General features: G+C 51.4%; 1 protein-coding gene across 1 annotated transcript in view; it reads right to left on the bottom strand.

Annotated features, from left to right (window-relative positions):
• Nucleotides 1-313: 313 nt before the first annotated feature.
• LOC140192300 (potassium/sodium hyperpolarization-activated cyclic nucleotide-gated channel 3-like) overlaps nucleotides 314-19,980 on the bottom strand; it is a 50,333-nt gene continuing 30,666 nt past the window's right edge. Inside the window, exons 4-8 of the mRNA XM_072249965.1 lie at nucleotides 14,356-14,574; nucleotides 13,137-13,283; nucleotides 12,137-12,377; nucleotides 10,158-10,322; nucleotides 314-1,203 (exon numbers count right to left, since the gene is read on the bottom strand). Of these exons, the coding sequence (XP_072106066.1) occupies nucleotides 314-1,203; nucleotides 10,158-10,322; nucleotides 12,137-12,377; nucleotides 13,137-13,283; nucleotides 14,356-14,574 (1,662 nt within the window). The remainder of the gene's footprint in view (nucleotides 1,204-10,157; nucleotides 10,323-12,136; nucleotides 12,378-13,136; nucleotides 13,284-14,355; nucleotides 14,575-19,980) is intronic.

The following is a 19,980-nucleotide window of genomic DNA, read 5'->3' on the forward strand; positions in this document are numbered from 1 at the left end:
TCCTTTGCTTCTCTCTGTCCCTCCTTATCTCCCTGTATTTATCGTTCCTCTCTCTCCCCATCCCCTTTTGCCTTCTATCCCTCCCCTTGCTCTTTCTCCTTCTATCCCTCCTCTTTCTATTTCTTTCTCCTCTCTTTCTCCTTCTACCTCTCCTCTCTTCTTCTTTCTCCTCCCTCTGGTCTCCTCTCCAGGATGGGAGGACCGGCTCCTGGGCCCAGTGTATGGATGCTTCGGTTGGGAGGCGAGAACATCTCCCGCTGACAGTCCCATTCGCCCCTCCGGGGCAGCTCCCTGTCCTCCCTCCCCCCTCCCCCTACATGTTGGATGGCAGTTTGGGGATCTCCGCATCGGGCTCTGAGCTGAAGGTAACCGAGCCTTTCCGACCCGGTCCCGACTCCTTGACCGTCGGCCCACCACGGGCCCCTGGGCCGCCAACACGGCCCAGCAGGGCAGAGACGGAGGCGGAAGAGAGCTGGGCGATGTTGCCCGCCGATTTGCGGGCCAAGGGAGCTTGCTCCCGCTCGGCCGGGAGTGAGGATGCCTTGTGAGGCAGGGCGGGCTGGGAGGCGGAGAGGGGTCGGGCCCCCTGGCTCAGGCCCTGGCCTCCAGCCCTTTGGCCCGGCTGCTGGGCGGTGAGGCTGGGTGAAGCGGCTGGAGGCTGCCCGGGGACCCCGGCCACCCTGGACAGGCTATAGTGGAAGGTTTTGGCAGAGAGGGGGCTGTGGGCCGGGCTGCTGCCCCCCACTTGTTGCAGCAACGAGGCCGAACCTGATGGGGCTCGTGGCTGCCGGGCCTTTGGGACATCGGGCCCTGGGGAGCCTGCTGACGGGGTCTGTGCCCGAGAGGCACCTGCCGAGGTCTGCTGTGGGGGCCGGCGAGCTTGCTTGGGCTGTGCACTGTCGACGGGGAGTGGGGCTGGGGGCAGGAAGATGGCAGCGGGCAGGTTGTGCTGGTGGGTGAGGGCAATGGCGACCGAGGTGGTGGCAGCCGCCGTTTGGAGCGGGGCATGCACCAGCGGTGCCCAGATGAGCGGCTTGCCGCGCAGCTCCTGTGCCGCGTTCATCAGCTGGCGCTCCTGTATGCTATGCGCCATGTCCCGGTCGTGCTTGACAATCTGCTGGATGATCTCGTTGTCCCGGTGATTGATGGAGCCCGAGTTGGAGCCTTCTGCTCCCTTGCGCAGCAGCACTGAGTTCTTCTTGCCTAGGGTAGAAGGGAGGGGAAAGGGAGGAGGTGTGGAGAGAGAGTAGGGAGGAAGGAGAGGAGGGGAGGGAGAGAGAAATGGGAGATGGAAAGGTGAGGGAGAGAGTGGGTTTGAGGAAGAGCAGGGAAAGTAGATGGAATGGGAGAGGGGGTGGGGGGAAGAGAAAGGGAGGGGGAGCAAAGGGTAGAGGTGAGGGTAAGGAGGGAGAGAAGGAGAGAACACACAGGCAGAGTTTCTGAGAGGGGGGTATGAGAAGCATAGTGGTCGACACTCAAGAAGCAAATGAACGGCAACTCACTATCATCATCACGATCTGGTACGATTCCATACTAAAAGGTCAAGTTTATTGTCATACACACATGCACAGACATGAAAAACTTAGCATCATGGGTACATATTATCAGATAAGCTCACAAGAAAAACGTGAACAACCTTTACAAGAAAGAACACAATGTGAGTAAAAACAAAGTCCATTTTAGTGCAAAATGTTGCTAAACTCTGGCAATAAGGATCGCACAGGATGGTTCAAGAGCCAAACGGTTGGAGAGCAGTTGCTGTTGAACCTGCTGGTGTGGGACCTCGGACTTCATGCATAGATGTAAGAAGTTACAAAAAGTTCAAGTTCAACGCAAAAAAAAAAGATTTACAAAATCCTGAGGGAGAGGTTAGACAGGCTGGGCCTTTACTCCTTGGTGTGTAGGAGACTGAGGGGTGATCTCTTCAGAGGGGTGTAGTTAGGGTGAACCATCTTTATTCCAGGGTCGGGGAATCAAAAACTAGAGGAAGTAGTTTAAAAGTTGAAGGTGAAAGGTTAACTAAGCTCTGAGGAGCAGAATTTTGTACACATCAGGCAATTGATACGAGGAACCCAGCTCGAGGAAATCTGCAGATGCTAGAAATCCAAAGCAACACTCGCAAAATGCTGGAGGAACTCAGCAGGTCAGGCAACATCTATTTCTCTTTCTCTTTCACCAATCAACTTCCCAGCTCTCTCTTCACCCTCCTCCCCATCTCCCGGTTTCACTTATTCCCTGCCAGCTTGTGCTTTCTCCTCCCCCTCCACTTTCTCACTCTGATTTCTCTCCTTCCTTTCCAGTCCCGAAGAAGAATCTTGCCTGTTCACTCTTTTCCATAGATGCTGCCTGATCTGCTGAGTTCCACCAGCATTTTGTGTGTGTGTTGATTGGGAACCAGCTACCAGGGGAAGTGGTTGAGGCAGGTACAATAGATACATTTAAGAAATATGTGGACAGGTATATGGATGGCAGGAATTTGAAGGGATATGGGTCAATTGTTGGGAAATGGGATTAGCTTGAATAGACATCTTGTTTGGCATGGACACTTGTGGGCTCAAGGGCCTTTTTTCTGTGCTATACAGCACTTTGATATCCCTCCTCACCGTTGGTAATACCTACAGGAGGCACTGCCTCAGGAAGGATCCATCCATCAAAGACCCCCACCATTTTTTGGTCACCAAATTACAGGAAGGATATAAATAAGGTTGAAAGGGTGCAGAGAAGGTTTACAAGGATGTTGCCGGGACTTGAAAAACTCAGTTACAGAGAAAGGTTGAATAGGTTAGGACTTTATTCCCTGGAGCGTAGAAGAATGAGGGGAGATTTGATAGAGGTATATAAAATTATGATGGGTATAGATAGAGTGAATGCAAGCAGGCTTTTTCCACTGAGGCAAGGGGAGAAAAAAACCAGAGGACATGGGTTAAGGGTGAGGGGGAGAAAAGTTTAAAGGGAACATTAGGGGGGGCTTCTTCACACAGAGAGTGGTGGGAGTATGGAATGAGCTGCCAGATGAGGTGGTAAATGCGGGTTCTTTTTTAACATTTAAGAATAAATTGGACAGATACATGGATGAGAGGTGTATGGAGGGATATGGTCCGTGTGCAGGTCAGTGGGACAAGGCAGAAAATGGTTTGGCACAGCCAAGAAGGGCCAAAGGGCCTGTTTCTGTGCTGTAGTTTCTATGGTTCTATCCACGCCATGCCATCTTCTTGCAGCTCCCATCCGTCAGGATATGCAGAAGCCTGATGTCCTACTCCACCAGGTTCTTGGACAGCTACATCCCATCCACCATTCAATTCTTGAACCATCCAGCACAACCCTAATTACCAGCTTAGCAACACTATGACCACTTCAATCACTTTGCACTGAAATGGGACTTCTTTTGTTCTTTCTTGTAAAAATTGTATATATTTTATGTTTTTTTTTTCCTTAGGAGTTCTCTGCTTTATATGATGCTATGTTTCTGTGCAACTGTTGCAAGTACCATTCTCATTACATGTGTATATGGCAATAAACTCAGTTTTGACTTTAACAGGCAGGTCAGGTGTGAGTTCATTTTAATAAAGGGAGTGTTACGGGTAAGGTAGATGGACCTGGTTCCACACACTGCTGATGTAGTGTCAATGATCTGGATGAGAATAAAAGTCTGCAGCTGGCATATCAACAGTGAAGCTGGTAATCAGGATTTACAAGGGGATCAGTTGAGTAAATGGGCCGAGGAACGGCAAATGGAATTTAATTCAGTAAGTGCAAAGTGTCACATTTTAGGAAGGCAAATGAAAGTAGGACTGAGGAGGATTGTTGACTAGAGGGGCTAAAGAGCACAGGGACAAAGTTTGCTGAAAGTGGTATGGAGATAGATAGGATGGTGAAGAAGAATTCTGAAACACAGGCCTTCATTGGTCAGGGCACTGAGTAGAGAAGTTAGGATATTTATGTTGCAGTTGTACAAGATGATGGTGAAGCTGCATTTGGAATATTGTTTTCAATTGGTCATTCTGTTATAGGAAAGATGCCACGAAGCTGGAAAGAGTGCCGAGGAGAATTACAAGGAAGATGCCAGACTGAGTTATGGGGTGAGGTAGAGCATGCGTAGGACACCAAAGAGTGATCTTATAGAGGTGTATAAAATCATGAATCATGAAGGACCTAGATATGGTGAACTTTTTCCCAGGGTTGGAGAATCAAGAACTAGAGGGTACGGGCTTAAGGCAAGAGGGGAATGATTTAATAGAAACCTCAGGGGCAACTTTTCCAGACAGAGGGTGGTCAGTATATTAAACAAGCTGCTAGGGGAAGTTATTGAGGCAGATACATATAATATGTAGATAGACTGGAAAGGTTTAGAGGGCTATGGGCCAAATATGGGCAAATGGAATGGACTTCGATAGGAATCTAGGTTGACGTGGACCAGCTTAGTCAAAAGGGGCTGCTTCTATGCTGAATGACCCCACGACTAATCCAGGTTCTATAATGTGGAGAAGAAAAGCTCCAATCTCAAACCTCTACAGCTATTGACACTCATGGTTTACTTCAGGAGTAAACCCCGAGGAAAATCCGGAGCTGGAGTCCCTAAGGCAGTCCACTTGGAGTTCAACGTTGACTGGCAACTCTCGCAATACCTCTGGTGCCAAACTGTTTTGGTCTCTGCTGTTCCTTTGGATTCCTCAGCGGCATGGTGAGGTGGAGCCTGCTGCACGGGCAACAGCTTGTTCTCCATATCATACTGCCCTGGCTTACATAGACAACTAGGATACAACATCCATGGTCAACCCCAATCAGCTGAGGGCTTACTAACAATGCTGTGGCCATTACAGAGATCTGAGGGGTGTTTGATGGCTCTGGACCTGTACTCACTGGAAATTGGAAGAATGAAAAGAGATATCATTGTACCCTACTGAATATTGAAGGACCCAGATAGAGTGGAGGTGCAGAGGATGTTTCCTATAGTGGGAAAGTCCAAGACCAGAAGGCACAGCCTCAGAGTAGAAGGACGTCCCTTTAGAAAAGAGATAAGGAGAAATTTCTTTAGCTGGAGGGTGGTGAATCTGTGTAATTCATTGCCACAGACGGCTGTGGAGGTCAAGTTATTGAGTATATTTAAAGTGGAGGTTGATAGCTTCTTGATTAATAGGGGTGTCAAAGGTTCTGAGGAGAAGATAGGAGAATACAGCTGAGAGGAATAATAAATCAGCCATGATTTGGCTTGATGGGCCAAGTGGTGATTTGGTCCAATTCTGCTCCTATGTCTTATGGTTGAAGGACTGGCAGGTCTGGCAGCTCAATGTTCCAGGGATCAAATGGATTAGACATGATAGAGAGGGATGTGAAAGAGAGGTGGGGGAGTTTTGTGTTACTGATCAGTGAGGATATCACAGCAGCACTTAGAGAGGATGTCCTCGAGGACTTATCCAATGAGGGTAGAGCTCAGGAATAAGAAAAGTGCAATCACTTTTATGGAATTATAGGCGTCCCAATAGCCAGCGAGAGGCAGAGGAACAGATAGGTACGCTGATTATGAAAGGATGCAGTAGCAACGGGATAATTGTTGTGGCTGACTTAAATTTTCCCAGCATTAGCTGGGGCTCTCTCAGTGCTGGAAGGTTAGAGGGGCCGAAAGTGTTAAGTGCATCCAGAGGGCTTCTTAAGATAGGTTAGCTTTATTTGTCACGCACGAATTGAAACACACGATGAAAGGTGTTGTCTTGCGGCCATATCCAACACAATCTGAGGATGTGCTGGGGACACTACAGCAAGTGTCGCCAGGCTTCTGGTGCCAGAGATAGCATGCCCACAACTCACTAACCCTAACCAATATGCCTTTGGAATGTGGGAGGAAACCAGATCACCCGGAGGAAACTCATGCAGTCACAGGGAGAACGTACAAACTCCTTACAGATACTGGTGGGAATCAAACCCTGATCTTAAGGCTGGTGCTGCAAAGCGTTACATCAACCATACACTATTGTCCTGCCTTAGTATCTGGACAAATCATGTGGATAGTTGAACCAGGGAAAAGGCCACACCAGACATTGTTTTGGGGAGTGAGCCTGGACGGGTGATCAAATTTTCAATGGAAGAGCATTTTTTTTGAAGCTTTCAGATATCTATGGATGAGGATAAGACTGGACTTGGGGGAAAGTCTAATTACAATGATATTGGGCAGAAGATGGGGAGAGCAGATTGAAAACAACCATTATTGGGCAAATCCACATCTGATGTTCTTTCCAATATGGTGCTGGCGATATATGGCAACTTTATGTGGGCAGCTCACAAAACTACTAGAATTTTATCTTCTGAACTGTTATTGCTGCAATCTGCAGCCTGGAATTTCTCTTTAAGAAGCATACTTTTGAACCATCTCGTCAATCTTTGTTATTTATTGTTCTTAATAAATTCTATTATATTTCTTTATTTTCCCATAAATGCTCGCAAGAAAATTAATCTCAGGGTAGTATATGGTGACAAAGGGATACTTTGATAACAGATTTACTTCGAGCACTGACATGGAAGTCATTTAAAGGTCAACTTGTCAGAATTCAGGACCAACATGTTCCTGTGAAGAAGAAGAGACAAGGATGGCAAGGTTTGGGAAATATGGATGACAAGAGATGTTGTATATTTAATCAAAAGGTAAAGGAGGCTCATGTAAGGTTTAGGAAACTGAAATCAGACAGGGCCCTTGAGAAATTTAAAGGAAACAAGGAATCAAGAGGGCTAAATGGGCCATGAATTGCCCTTGTTGAGTAGGATTAAAGAGGTGCCACGTAAACATTGCAGTTAGTGTGATGCTATTACAACTTGGAGCATTGGAGTTCAGAATTCAATTTCAGCATCTTCTGGAAGAAAGTTTGTACTTTCTTCCCATGGGTGTGTGGGTTTCCTCTGGGTTCTCTGGTTTCCCCTCACATTCCAAAGATTTACGGGTTAGTAGGTTAATTGGTAACTAAACTATCCTGTGATTAGGTGCAAACAACAGGAATTCTGCAGATGCTGGAAATTCAAGCAACACACATCAAAGTTGCTGGTGAACGCAGCAGGCCAGGCAGCATCTGTAGGAAGAGGTACAGTCAACGTTTCAGGCTGAGACCCTTCGTCAGGACTAACTGAAGGAAGAGTGAGTAAGGGATTTGAAAGTTGGAGGGGGAGGGGGAGATCCAAAATGATAGGAGAAGACAGGAGGGGGAGGGATGGAGCCAAGAGCTGGACAGGTGATTGGCAAAAGGGGATACAAGAGGATCATGGGACAGGAGGTCCGGGAAGAAAGACAAGGGGGGGGACCCAGAGGATGGGCAAGAGGTATATTCAGAGGGACAGAGGGAGAAAAAGGAGAGTGCGAGAAAGAATGTGTGCATAAAAATGAGTAACAGATGGGGTACGAGGGGGAGGTGGGGCCTTAGCGGAAGTTAGAGAAGTCGATGTTCATGCCATCAGGTTGGAGGCTACCCAGACAGAATATAAGGTGCTGTTCCTTCAACCTGAGTGTGGCTTCATCTTTACAGTAGAGGAGGCCGTGGATGGACATGTCAGAATAGGAATGGGATGTGGAATTAAAATGTGTGGCCACTGGGAGATCCTGCTTTCTCTAGCGGACAGAGCATAAACTGGGAGACTGCTTTGCTGAACATCTACGCTCTGTTGATAGTTGATAAACAGTTATCAATAGTTAGAATAAACAGTTGATAGTTCGGGCCGCGACTCTTCATCAGGACTGGAAAGGAACTGGGAAGAAGCCAGGATAAGAAAGTAAGGGGAGGGGAAGTAGTACAAGCTGGCAGGTGATAGGTGAACTACAGGAATTCTGCAGATGCTGGAAATTCAAGCAACACACATAAAAGTTGCTGATGAACGCAGCAGGCCAGGCAGCATCTCTAGGAAGAGGTGCAGTCGACGTTTCGGGCCGAGACCCTTCGTCAGGACTAGTCAGGTGATAGGTGAGACCAGGTGAAGGGGAGGGCGAGTGGATAGGGGGAGGGTGAAGTAAACAGCTGGGAGCTGATAGGTAGAAGAGGGAAAGGATTGAAGAAGAAGGAATATGATAGGAGACAGGAGTGGACCATGAGAAAAAGAGAAGGAGGGGAAATTATTGGAATAAGAACAGAACCAACTGCTAAATGGAATGACTCATTAGGAATAGTCAACACGGGGAAGGGGGGAAATCGTGTCCTTGAGGTGACAAAGATGGTTGTTGAGGGTAGAGCAGTGGATGTTGCTTACATGCACCTTAGTGAAGCTTTCAACAAGATCTCTCATGGTAAACTGAAGCAGCAGGTCCGTGATGACTTGGTGGATTGGATCCAACATTAGCTTGGCTATAGAAGATAAAGGGCTGTGGTGAAGAGGTGTTATGCTGACTGGAGCTCCGTGACTAGTGCCAGGTCCTCAGCTACTTGTGATACATATCCACACTGTTTGGACAAGAATGTAGTTGGGCTAATCTGTTAAGTTTGCAGATGACAGAAACGTTGGTGGAATTGAGGTTAGTGAAGATGAAGGGTATCACAGCAGTGTGGTGTTTAGCACAATCGTTAACCATCACCGATTAGGGTTCACTTCCCACCGCTGTCGGTAAGGAGTTTGTACGTTCTCCCCACAGCTGCATGGGTTTCCTCTGAATGCACTGGTTCCCTCCCACAGTCCAAACACGTACGGGTCAGGGTTAGTGAGCTGTGGGCATGCTATGTTGACGCTGGAAATGTGATGGCATTTGCGGGCTGCCCCCAGCACAACCTGGTTGGATTTGATGCAAACAAGGCATTTCACCGTATGTTTCAATGTAGATGTGATAAATAAAGCTAATCTTTTCTCCTTCTTTAATCTAGTGGTTAGCACAACACTATTATAGCATCAGTGACCTGGGTTCTGTTCTGCTACTGTCTGTAAGGAGTTTGTATGTTCTCCCGGTGACCGTGTCGGTATATTCTGGGTGCTCCAGTTTCCTCCCACAGTCCAAAGACGTACGATTAGTAGGTTAATTGGTCACATGGGTGTAATTGGGCAGCACGGGTTCACTCTGCCGATGGGCCTGTGACCGTGGGTTCACTCTGCCGATGGGCCTGTGACCGTGGGTTCATTCTGCCGATGGGCCTGTTACCATCCTGTATCGCTGATAAATAACTAGCCAAAGCATTCAGCAGGATCATTTGGATATGTGGGTGAAGAAGATGGAGTCTTATCTGGACAAGTGTGAGGTGTTGCACTTCAGGAGGTTAAGTATAAGGGGGAAGAGTACAGTTCATGACAGTGGGATGTTGGGGTGCAAATACTAGTTCCTTGAAACTGCCAACACAAGTACATAAGGCGTTAAAGAAAGCACACGGCAATCACGCCCTCATCACTTGGGATACTGAGTATAACAGTCAGGAAGTCAAGTTCAGCTGTATAAAACTTTGGTTAGGCACATTTAAGTGCTACGGTATGTGCAGTCTGGTCATGGCATTACAGGAAAGATATGGCAGCTATGGAGAGGGCTCAGAAGAGGAGTGAGCTGTAAGGAGAGTTTGACAAATTTGGGTTGTTTTCTCTGGAGCGTCGAGGTCCGAGGGGAGACCTGACAGTGGTGTATAAGGTTGTGAGAGGCGTGGATAGGGTAGATGAACAACCTTTCTCTCTTTACCAGGATGGAAAGGTCAAATACTCAAAGACATGCATTGAGGCAAGAGAGGGAACGTTTAAAGGAGACGTGCAATGTAACATGCACAAAGTGCTGGAGGAACTCTCGGCATCTTCATTTTCAGTCCCGATGAAGGGTCTCGGGAGAGGATTGAAGAGTTGACATTTCAGACCAAGACCCTTCATTGGGGCAGAGTTGTTTTTTTTTAAACGCACACGGAGTGGTGGGTTCCTGGAACAGGCTGATGGTGGGACAGATTGACAGCGGTGTTTAAGAGGCATTTAATCAGCAGGGAAGGAAAAGATATCGACAGCGGGTGGGAATATTTTGGATTGGCGTTGTGGTAGGCGCAGACAATGTAGGCCAAAGGGCCTGGTCCCGTGCTGTACCGTTCAGTGTTGTAATGGCCTCCTCATCTCCCGTGTAACAGACTCGACAGGCTGACTGGCCCTTGGCTCTGGGGTGGGGTTGGGGGACCGGAACGCACGGGAAGGGTCACGCAACCTGGAAAGTCGGCTGGGGTGCCATTGACCGTCCCTACCTATCCTGTTGAGCCGATCCATAGCGACGGTCTCGAAGGCACGCCTCATCATAGGGTACTCCTCTAACACCTCGTTGAAGTGATCGACGGACAGGGAGTAGAGCCTGCAGTAGGTGTCCGCACGCACACTCGCCGTTCTCCGGCCCCGGGTCAGCAGGCAGATCTCTGGGGTAGGGAGAAAGCAAGTCAGCTCTGTTCCATCGCTCAGTTCCCACATTCAGAACCCCCCTGCTCCATTCTCAGTGAGCCTGGCCCTCCTCATCTCCTCCCCACCCCCACAGTCAACTGGGAACATGTGCCTGTCTGCTTGTTTGTTCCCCGTGCCTCTGTTGGTCTGTCCGTCTCTCATCTTACAACAGAGATTACTGATCAAAAATACGTCAATAAAAACTCATTATTTTTATGAGCAACACTCAAAAACTGCTGGAGGAACTCAGCAGGTCATTTTGGCTTCTCGCCCCCTCCCCAACCCCACCTTCCTTTCCAGTTCTGAAGGAGGGTATCAGCCCGAAACATTGAATGTTTATCTACAAGGGGTGATTGATAAGTTCGTGGCCTAAGGTAGAAGGAGATGGGTTATACAGCTCTCATTACACGCACGTGCAGTTCAACTCTTTGAGTGATTATGCAGAACGTTTGAAGTTAACTCATCTCCTTCTACCTTAGGCCACAAACTTAACAATCACCCTGATGAGTTATTAACATCAAACTTTCTGCATAATCACTCAGAGTTGAACTGCGTGTGCATGTAACGAGAGCTGTATAACTCATCTCCTTCTACCTTAGACTGCAAACCTATCAATCACCCCTGCCTGTGGGCACTTTCTGGAGGTCCAAGATCCGTATGCTCCACGACCGCTGGATTAAGTGTGTAAATGTAGGAGGGGACTGTGCTGAAAAATAAATGTGCTGGGTTTTCTAAAATTGACTCCCTCTACCTTAGGCCACGAACTTATCAATCACCCCTGGTATTATAGATGCTGCCTGATCTGTTATTGCTTTGGATTTCCAGCATCTGTGTTTATTATCTGTAGGAACTTCGTTAAAATCCCTCACCATATAGGACGTGTCCTTTTCTCATTACTACCACCGGGGAGCAGGCACAGCAGCCTGAAGACCCACAATCAATTATTTAGGAACAGCTTCTTCCCCCCGGCCATAGGATTTCTGAATGGTCCATGAACCCATGGATACCACTTCTCAATTACTTCGTTTGCACTGTTTATTGAGTTCATAATCTATAGTCAGTGTATGTTTTGGCACTGTACTGAAACCGAAATACAACCGATTTCTTGTCATCCAAGACAGTTATTGTAAATTTGATTCAGGTTCTCTAATCCCTTAACAACCCCCCACCCCTCTGCCTCTGTGTATATGTCTCTCTCCGTGTGTGTGTCTGTCTGTCTGTCTTTCTTTTGCTTTTTAATCACTGTCTCACCTGTGTCTCTGTCTCGACCTCTCTCTCTCTGTCTGTCCCTACCCCTCTTTCTCTGTCTCTCTCTCACTCTCTCGCTTTCACTCTCTCCCTGTCTCCGTCTGTCTGTTTCTCCCTCTCCTTGTCTCTCTTTGTCTGTGTGTGTGTGTCTCCCTCTCCCTGTCTCTGTCTCTCTCTCTCTGTCTCTTACTGTCTTTCTCTCTGTCTCTATCTCTCTCTCCTCATCTCTCTGTCTCTGTCAATCTGTCTGTCTCTCTCTCTCCGTTTCTGTCTCTCTCTGTCTTTTTCTCCCTGTCTCTCTGTGTCTCTCTCTGTCTGCTTCTCTCTGTGTCTCTGTCTCTCTCTCTCTCTCCCCCAAGACTGATTACTTTACCATGAAAAAGCAGTGGATTTGAGTGAAATTTAAGCCCTCAGGCCAATCCCAGTTCTCCCTCCACCTTTAACTCCCACTCAGATGGCCCAATTCTGTCACGTGCTGGGTGGAGGGGTCCCTTGCTAACGCGGGTCGGGGGCAGATGGAATGGAGGGGGAGCAGGCCAAGCACCTCCAAAGTAGGAGCCGTCCGAGAGCTTGGTCTCCTTGCTTCCCTTGGTGAGAATGCTGACTACTCCGTGCTGGATGAAGTACATCTTCTTGCCCACCGTCCCCTCCCGCACAATGTAGTCGGCCGGCTGAAACACCTCGAAACGCAGCTTGGTCAACATGGCCGTCACAAAGTTGGGGTCAGCGTTGGCGAAGAGAGGCATGGTGGCTACCAGGTTCCGGCAGTTGAAGTTCACAATCTCCTGTGGGGAGGGACAGAGGCCCAGCCAGTCAGTGATGAATGTCCATGGGGCTGGTACTGTGGGGGGCTAACCGGGACTCGGGTGTTTACTCAGAGTGGGTGACAGGGACCGGGGTGTTAATTGTGGGTGGGTGATGAGACCAGTGTGTTTACTGAGGGTCGGCGATGAGGACCCGGGTGTTTACTGAGGGTCGGTGATGGGGACCCAGGTGTTTACTGAGGGTCATGGGGACATGGGTGTTTACCGAGAGTCAGCGATGGAGACCCGCGTGTTTACTGAGGGTCGGCAATGGGGACCCGCGTGTTTACTGAGGGTCGGTGATGGGGACCCGGGTGTTTACTGAGGGTCGGTGATGGGGACCCGCGTGTTTACTGAGGGTCGGCGATGGGGACCCGGGTGTTTACTGAGGGTCGGCGATGGGGACCCGGGTGTTTACTGAGGGTCGGCGATGGGGACCCGGGTGTTTACTGAGGGTCGGCGATGGGGACCCGGGTGTTTACTGAGGATTGGTGATGGGGGCCAGGCATTTATTTAGGCCAGTGCCTTTGTCTCCTGGGCTGGAGTGGTGCCTGTGTTCCCCATCCCGCCCCCATGGGTGCAGGTTCCTCTCCCCCATCCCGCCCCCACGGGTGCAGGTTCCTCTCCCCCGTCCCGCCCCCACGGGTGCAGGTTCCTCTCCCCCATCCTGCCCCCACGGGTGCAGGTTCCTCTCCCCAGTCACACCCCCACGGGTGCAGGTTCCTCTCCCCGATCACGCACCTCACGCAGAGGCACACTGAGCTCCCCCAGGATGTTCTCCTCGTCGAACATCTTGCCCTGGTAGCGGTGCTCGTAGTATTCGTGTATCCTCTGCCGCATGTCGGCGGGTAGCTTGTGGAAGGACATGTACTGCTCCACCTGCTTGTACTGTGGAGAGAGGGGGACGTGTCAGCGTCTGAACTCCGGCACTGGGATGGCCCTGGTACACTGACCCTGCACACCGGGAGAGTGACCAGTACCCGGCACTCGGGCACGGCCGGACACACGGCTCTGGCACACAGGCCTGCGTGCCGTACCCACACATTCTAATGCTGCCAACAGCCCACTGTCCAAGAGAACACACCACACTGTGTCTCTCTCTCCCCTCCCCACAGTCTCCACAACTGTTTCCCCAGTTCCTGCCCCCCTTCCTCATTCTCTGTCTTCTTTTTCCTGCCTCCTCCCTCCTCTTCCTTTCTCCCCGTTTCAATCTCACTGCATTTCTCATCGTTGCTTCCAGCCCCCCCTCTCCTTCACCCTCTCCTCAACCCATCTTTTCCCTGCCCATCGCTCCTTTCAATCTCTCTTGCTCTCTGCCCTCCGTCCTTTCTTCAACCCTTACTCCCCCACTAAACACCTCCCCTCTCCCACTTACCCCCTCCCCTTCTCCCCACATTGCCCTCCTCTCCTTGTGCCCTCTCTTTCACCCATTCTCCCCTCTCTTACTCTCTCTTCTCTCCTTCTCTTCCCCTCTCCCACCTTTTCTCACCCTCTTGCTGTCCTCACGTCCTCCCTCCTCACCCCACCTCAGCCAATTCCTCCTCTTTCCCCTCCTTCCACCTTCCCTTTATCAGAGCCCTCTCATCTCCCTCACCCCCTCTCACCCATCTCTACTGATTCTTCCTCTTCTCCTCTCTCCCTCCCTCCAACTCCCCCTGTCCCTCACCCTCCCCCTTGCTGATCAACTTCTGTCTTCCCTTCCTCTCCTTATCTCCCAAATCCCTGCCTTTCCCCCCTCCCTCTTTCCATCTCTGCTGCCTCCCCCTCTCCTTCCACGCCCCGTCTTTTGCCCACCCCTTCCCCTTCTCGCAACCCCCCACTTTCCTCCCCTCTGCCCCCTCCACCCCACCATTTCCCTTCCGAACCCCTCGCCCTCCCCTAATCTCCTGCCCTGTCCCTCTCTCCCCCCCCACCGCCCCTGGCTCCCTCCCCCTCGCCGGTTTAGCCCAACCCTGCCCACCTTCTCCTGGTACTGTCTCCGGGACGAGTCGAGGGACTGGATGAGTGCGGTGGCGTGGCCGATGAACATGGCATAGCAGGTGGCCCCCACGATCATACTGAGCATGGTGAGCCAGACGTCGGTCATGCCCTGGGGGGCCTGCTGCCCGTACCCGATGCACAGCATGTGGCTCATGGCCTTGAAGAGGGCGTGCGAGTACTGCTTCCCCCACGAGTCGTTCTGTCGGCAGTAGAGCGGCACGTCAGACAACAGCAGGACCACTGGACCCCTTCCAGCCCAGCCCACCTCTCACGCCTCACCCCCTCTGCCGTGCCACATCCCAGTGCAGGCCGACCCCGGGCTTCAACAGGGGAAGGGGGGGGTGGGATCTGACAGTACACCCAGAGTGAACTGACAGGTCAGTTCTGTAGTTCAGTCGCATCTGACACCTCATGTGTAGGTCAGTGTGGGAGAGTACAGCACAGGACCTGGCCCTTTATAGCACCATGCTAATTAAACTCCCAGCTAAATCCCTTCTCCCTACACAATCTCCATATCCCTCCATTCTCTGCTCATTTAAACACCTCGATTGTATCTGCCGTTCAAACACCCGCCTTTCCCTGTGTAAATAAAATTAACTTGCCCTATCCCGAATGCATGCCCTCTAGTGTCAGACATCTTGACTCTGGGAGAAAGATTCTGGCTGCCTACTCTAACCAATCCTCACAACACGCTGGAGGAACTCAGCCGGTCGGGCAGCATCTGTGGAAACGATTGACTGAAGTCCTTCGTTAGGACTGAACACCTCGTCAGGACTGAAGAGGGAGGGGGCAGACGCCCTATAAAGAAGGTGGGGGGAGGGTGTGAAGGACACCTGATACCTACCAGCCTTCTCCTTCCCACCCTCCCCCCCACCTTCCTTACAGGGCCTCTGCCCCTTCCCTCTTCAGTCTTGATGAACGATTCCGGCCCAAAACGTTGACCGATCGTTTCCACGGATGCTGCCCGACCTACTGAGTTCCTCCAGCGTGTTGTGAGTGTTGTTTTGACCCCCATCTGCAGAGTATTTTGTGTTTACTCTAACCAATCCTTTCATAATTTTAAACGACCATTAAGGACCCTCACCGTCACAATCTATTGACAAACATCAACTCATTCAGAACGCCGCTGCTAGACTTTCAACTAAAAGCAGGACAAGGGAAGCACGCCACTCCTATCCTAACTATTCTGCATTGGCTTCCTGCATCCTTTAGAATTGATTTAAAGTTCTCTTACTTGTTTTTAAAGCTCTCACTGGTCTGGGACTGGAGTACGCCACAGAATCTCTTCCAATTTATAATCCTGCTCGATCTCCTTCCGCTGATCTCTTAAGTTTAATCAATCGGATTCTTGAACGGACCTCTTGTACGACAAGATGGACAGTTGGCCCCACTATCTACCTCATTATGGTCTTGCATTTCACCATTTACCTGCAGTTTCTCTGTAGATGTTACACTTTATTCTGCACTGTTACTGTTTTGCTTTGTTCTCTCAGTGCTCTGTGTAATGGTCCTCTTATTGACTCTTAATTCTACAACAGCATCAGCTCTTTCAGCCCACGTGCCTGTGCTGACCAGGATGCCAATTCCAACTGATCCCCTCTCCCTCCCCTGATGCATATCCACCAACCCCTGCAACCACTGCCTCACTTTTTAATATTGAATGGAATGGAAAGGAATGGAGTTGAATTGAATTGAGTGGAGTGGAGTGGAGTGGAATGGAATTGAGAGGAGTGGAGTGCAGTGGAGTGGAATGGGATGGGATGGGGTGGGATGGGGTGGGGTGGGGTGGAATGGAGTGGAGTGGAATGGAGTAGAGTGGAGTGGAATGGAGTGGAGTGGAATGGAGTGGAGCGGGGTGGAGTGGAGTGGAGTGGAGTGGAATTGAGTGGACTGGGGAGGAGTGGAGTGGAGTGGAGTGGAGTAGAGTAGAGTAGAGTGGAGTGGAGTGGAGTGGAGTGGAATGGAATGGAATGGAATGGAATGGAGTGGAGCGGAGTGGGGTGGAGTGGGGTGGAGTGGGGTGGAGTGGGGTGGAGTGGGGTGGAGTGGGGTGGAATTGAGTGGACTGGGGAGGAGTGGGGTGGGGTGGAGTGGAGGGGGGTGGAGGGGGGTGGGGTGGAGTGGAGTGGAGTGGAATGGAGTGGAGTGGAGTGGAATGGAAAGGAATGGAGTTGAGTGGAGTGGAGTGGAGTGGAGTGGGGTGGGGTGGGGTGGGGTGGGGTGGGATGGGATGGGATGGGATGGGATGAGATGGGATGAGATGAGATGGGATGAGATGGGGTGGGGTGGGGTGGGGTCGGGTGGGGTCGGGTGGGGTGGGGTGGGGTGGAATGGAGTGGAGTGGAGTGGAGTGGAATGGAGTGGAATGGAATGGAGTGGGGTGGGATGGAGTGGGGTGGGATGGGATGGGATGAGGTGGAGTGGAGTGGAGTGGAGTGGAGTGGAATGAAATGGGGTGGAGCGGAGTGGAGCGGAGTGGAGTGGAGCGGAGCGGAGTGGAATGGAGTTGAGAGGAGTGGAGTGGAGTGGGATGGGATGGGATGGGGTGGGTGGGGTGGGGTGGAGTGGAGTGGAATGCAGTGGAGCGGAATGGAGTGGAGCGGAATGGAGTGGTGTGGAGTGGAATTGAGTGGAGTGGAGTGGAGTGGAGTGGGATGGAATGGGATGGAATGGAGCGGAGCGGAGTGGAGTGGAGTGGAGTGGAATGGGGTGGGGTGGGGTGGAGTGGAGCGGAGCGGAGCGGAATGGAGTAGAGTAGAGTAGAGTAGAGTAGAGTAGAGTAGAGTAGAGTAGAGTAGAGTAGAGTAGAGTAGAGTAGAGTAGAGTGGAGTGGAGTGGAGTGGAGTGGAGTGGAGTGGAGTGGAGTGGAGTGGAGTGGAATGGAGCGGGGTGGAGTGGAATGGAATGGAATGGAGCGGAGTGGGGTGGAATGGGGAGGAGTAGGGAGGAGTGGGGTGGAGTGGAGTGGAGTTGAGTGGGGTGCAGTGGGGTGGAGTGGGGTGGAGTGGAGTGGATTTGAGTGGAGTGGAGTGGAATTGAGTGGAGTGGAGTGGAGTGGAAATTGAGTGGAGTGGAGTGGAGTGGAATGGAAAGGAATGGAGTTGAATTGAATGGAGTGGAGTGGAGTGGAATGGAGTGGATTGGAGTGGAGTAGAGTGGAATGGAGTGGAGTGGAGTGGAGTGGAGTGGAGTGGAGTGGAGTGGAGTGGAGTGGAGTGGAGTGGAATGGAATGGAATGGAAGGGAGTAGAGTGGAGTGGAGTGGAGTGGAATGGAATGGAATGGAAGGGAGTAGAGTGGAGTGCAGTGGAGTGGAGTGGGGGGGGTGGAATGGGGAGGAGTAGGGAGGAGTGGGGTGGAGTGGAGTGGAGTTGAGTGGGGTGGAGTGGGGTGGAGTGTAGTGGACTGGGGTGGAGTGGAGTGGAGTGGAGTGGAGTGGAGTGGAATGGAGTGGGGTGCAGTGGAATGGAGTAGAGTGGAGTGGAGTGGAATTGAGTGGAGTGGTATGGAATGGAATCGAGTGGAATGGAGTGGAGTGGAGTGGAATTGAGTGGAATTGAGTGGAGTGGAGTGGAATTGAGTGGAGTGGAGTGGAAATTGAGTGGAGTGGAGTGGAGTGGAAATTGAGTGGAGTGGAGTGGAATGGAAAGGAATGGAGTTGAATGGAGTGGAGTGGAGTGGAATGGAAAGGAATGGAGTTGAATGGAGTGGAGTAGAGTAGAGTAGAGTAGAGTAGAGTAGAGTAGAGTAGAGTAGAGTAGAGTAGAGCGGAGCGGAGCGGGGCGGAGCGGGGCGGAGCGGGGCGGAGCGGGGCGGAGCGGGGTGGAGCAGAGTGGAATGGAGTGGAATGGAATTGAGAGGAGTGGGGTGGAATGGGGAGGAGTGGGGTGGAATGGGGAGGAGTAGGGAGGAGCGGGGTGGAGTGGGGTGGAGTGGAGTGGAGTGGAGTGGGGTGCAGTGGAATGCAGTAGAGTGGAGTGGAGTGGAATTGAGTGGAGTGGAATGGAATGGAATTGAGTGGAGTGGAGTGGAGTGGAATTGAGTGGAGTGGAATTGAGTGGAGTGGAGTGGAATGGAAGGGAATGGAGTTGAATTGAGTGGAGTGGAGTGGAATGGAGTAGAGTGGAGTGGAGTGGAGTGGAATTGAGTGGAGTGGAGTGGAGTGGAATTGAGTGGAGTGGAGTGGGGTGGAGTGGAATTGAGTGGAGTGGAATGGAATGGAATCGAGTGGAGTGGAGTGGAGTGGAATTGAGTGGAGTGGAGTGGAATTGAGTGGAGTGGAGTGGAATGGAAGGGAATGGAGTTGAATTGAGTGGAGTGGAGTGGAATGGAGTGGAGTGGAGTGGAGTGGAATTGAGTGGAGTGGAGTGCAGTGGAATGGAGTGGAATTGAGTGGAGTGGAGTGGGGTGGAGCGGAGTGGGGTGGAGTGGAATGGAATGGAATCGCGTGGAGTGGAGTTGAGTGGAATGGAAAGGAATGGAGTTGAATTGAGTGGAGTGGAGTGGAATGGAGTGGAGTGGGATGTGATGGGATGGGATGGAATGGAGTGGAGTGGAGTGGAGTGGAGTGGGGTGGGGTGGAGTGGGGTGGGGTGGAGTGGGTTGGAGTGGAATGGGATGGGATAGGGTGGGGTGGAGTGGAGTGGAATGGAGTGGAGTGGAATTGAGTGGAGTGGAGTGGGGTGGAGTGGAATTGAGTGGAGTGGAGTGGGGTGGAGCGGAGTGGGGTGGAGTGGAATGGAATGGAATCGCGTGGAGTGGAGTTGAGTGGAATGGAAAGGAATGGAGTTGAATTGAGTGGAGTGGAGTGGAGTGGAGTGGGATGTGATGGGATGGGATGGAATGGAGTGGAGTGGAGTGGAGTGGGGTGGGCTGGAGTGGGGTGGGGTGGAGTGGGTTGGAGTGGAATGGGATGGGATAGGGTGGGGTGGAGTGGAGTGGAATGGAATTGAGAGGAGTGGAGTGCAGTGGAGTGGAATGGGATGGGATGGGATGGGATGGGGTGGGGTGGGGTGGGGTGGAATGGAGTGGAGTGGAGTGGAGTGGAATGGAGTGGAGTGGAGTGGAGTGGAGTGGAGCGGAGCGGAGTGGAGTGGAGTGGAGTGGAATGGAATGGAATGGAATAGAGTGGAGCGGAGTGGAATTGAGTGGAGTGGAATGGAATGGAATTGAGTGGAGTGGAGTGGAATGGAATTGAGTGGAGTGGAGTGGAATGGAATGGAATCGCGTGGAGTGGAGTTGAGTGGAATGGAAAGGAATGGAGTTGAATTGAGTGGAGTGGAGTGGAATGGAGTGGAGTGGGATGTGATGGGATGGGATGGAATGGAGTGGAGTGGAGTGGAGTGGAGTGGGGTGGAGTGGGGTGGAGTGGAGTGGAGTGGAGTGGGGTGGGGTGGGGTGGGGTGGGGTGGGGTGGAGTGGGGTGGAGTGGGTTGGAGTGGGTTGGAGTGGAATGGGATGGGATAGGGTAGGGTGGGGTGGAGTGGAGTGGAATAGAGTGGAATGGAATTGAGAGGAGTGGAGTGCAGTGGAGTGGAATGGGATGGGATGGGATGGGGTGGGGTGGGGTGGGGTGGGGTGGAATGGAGTGGAGTGGAGTGGAATGG

Source organism: Mobula birostris, unplaced genomic scaffold (assembly GCF_030028105.1).
Source record: "Mobula birostris isolate sMobBir1 unplaced genomic scaffold, sMobBir1.hap1 scaffold_1106, whole genome shotgun sequence".
Classification (NCBI taxonomy): Eukaryota; Metazoa; Chordata; class Chondrichthyes; order Myliobatiformes; family Myliobatidae; genus Mobula; species Mobula birostris.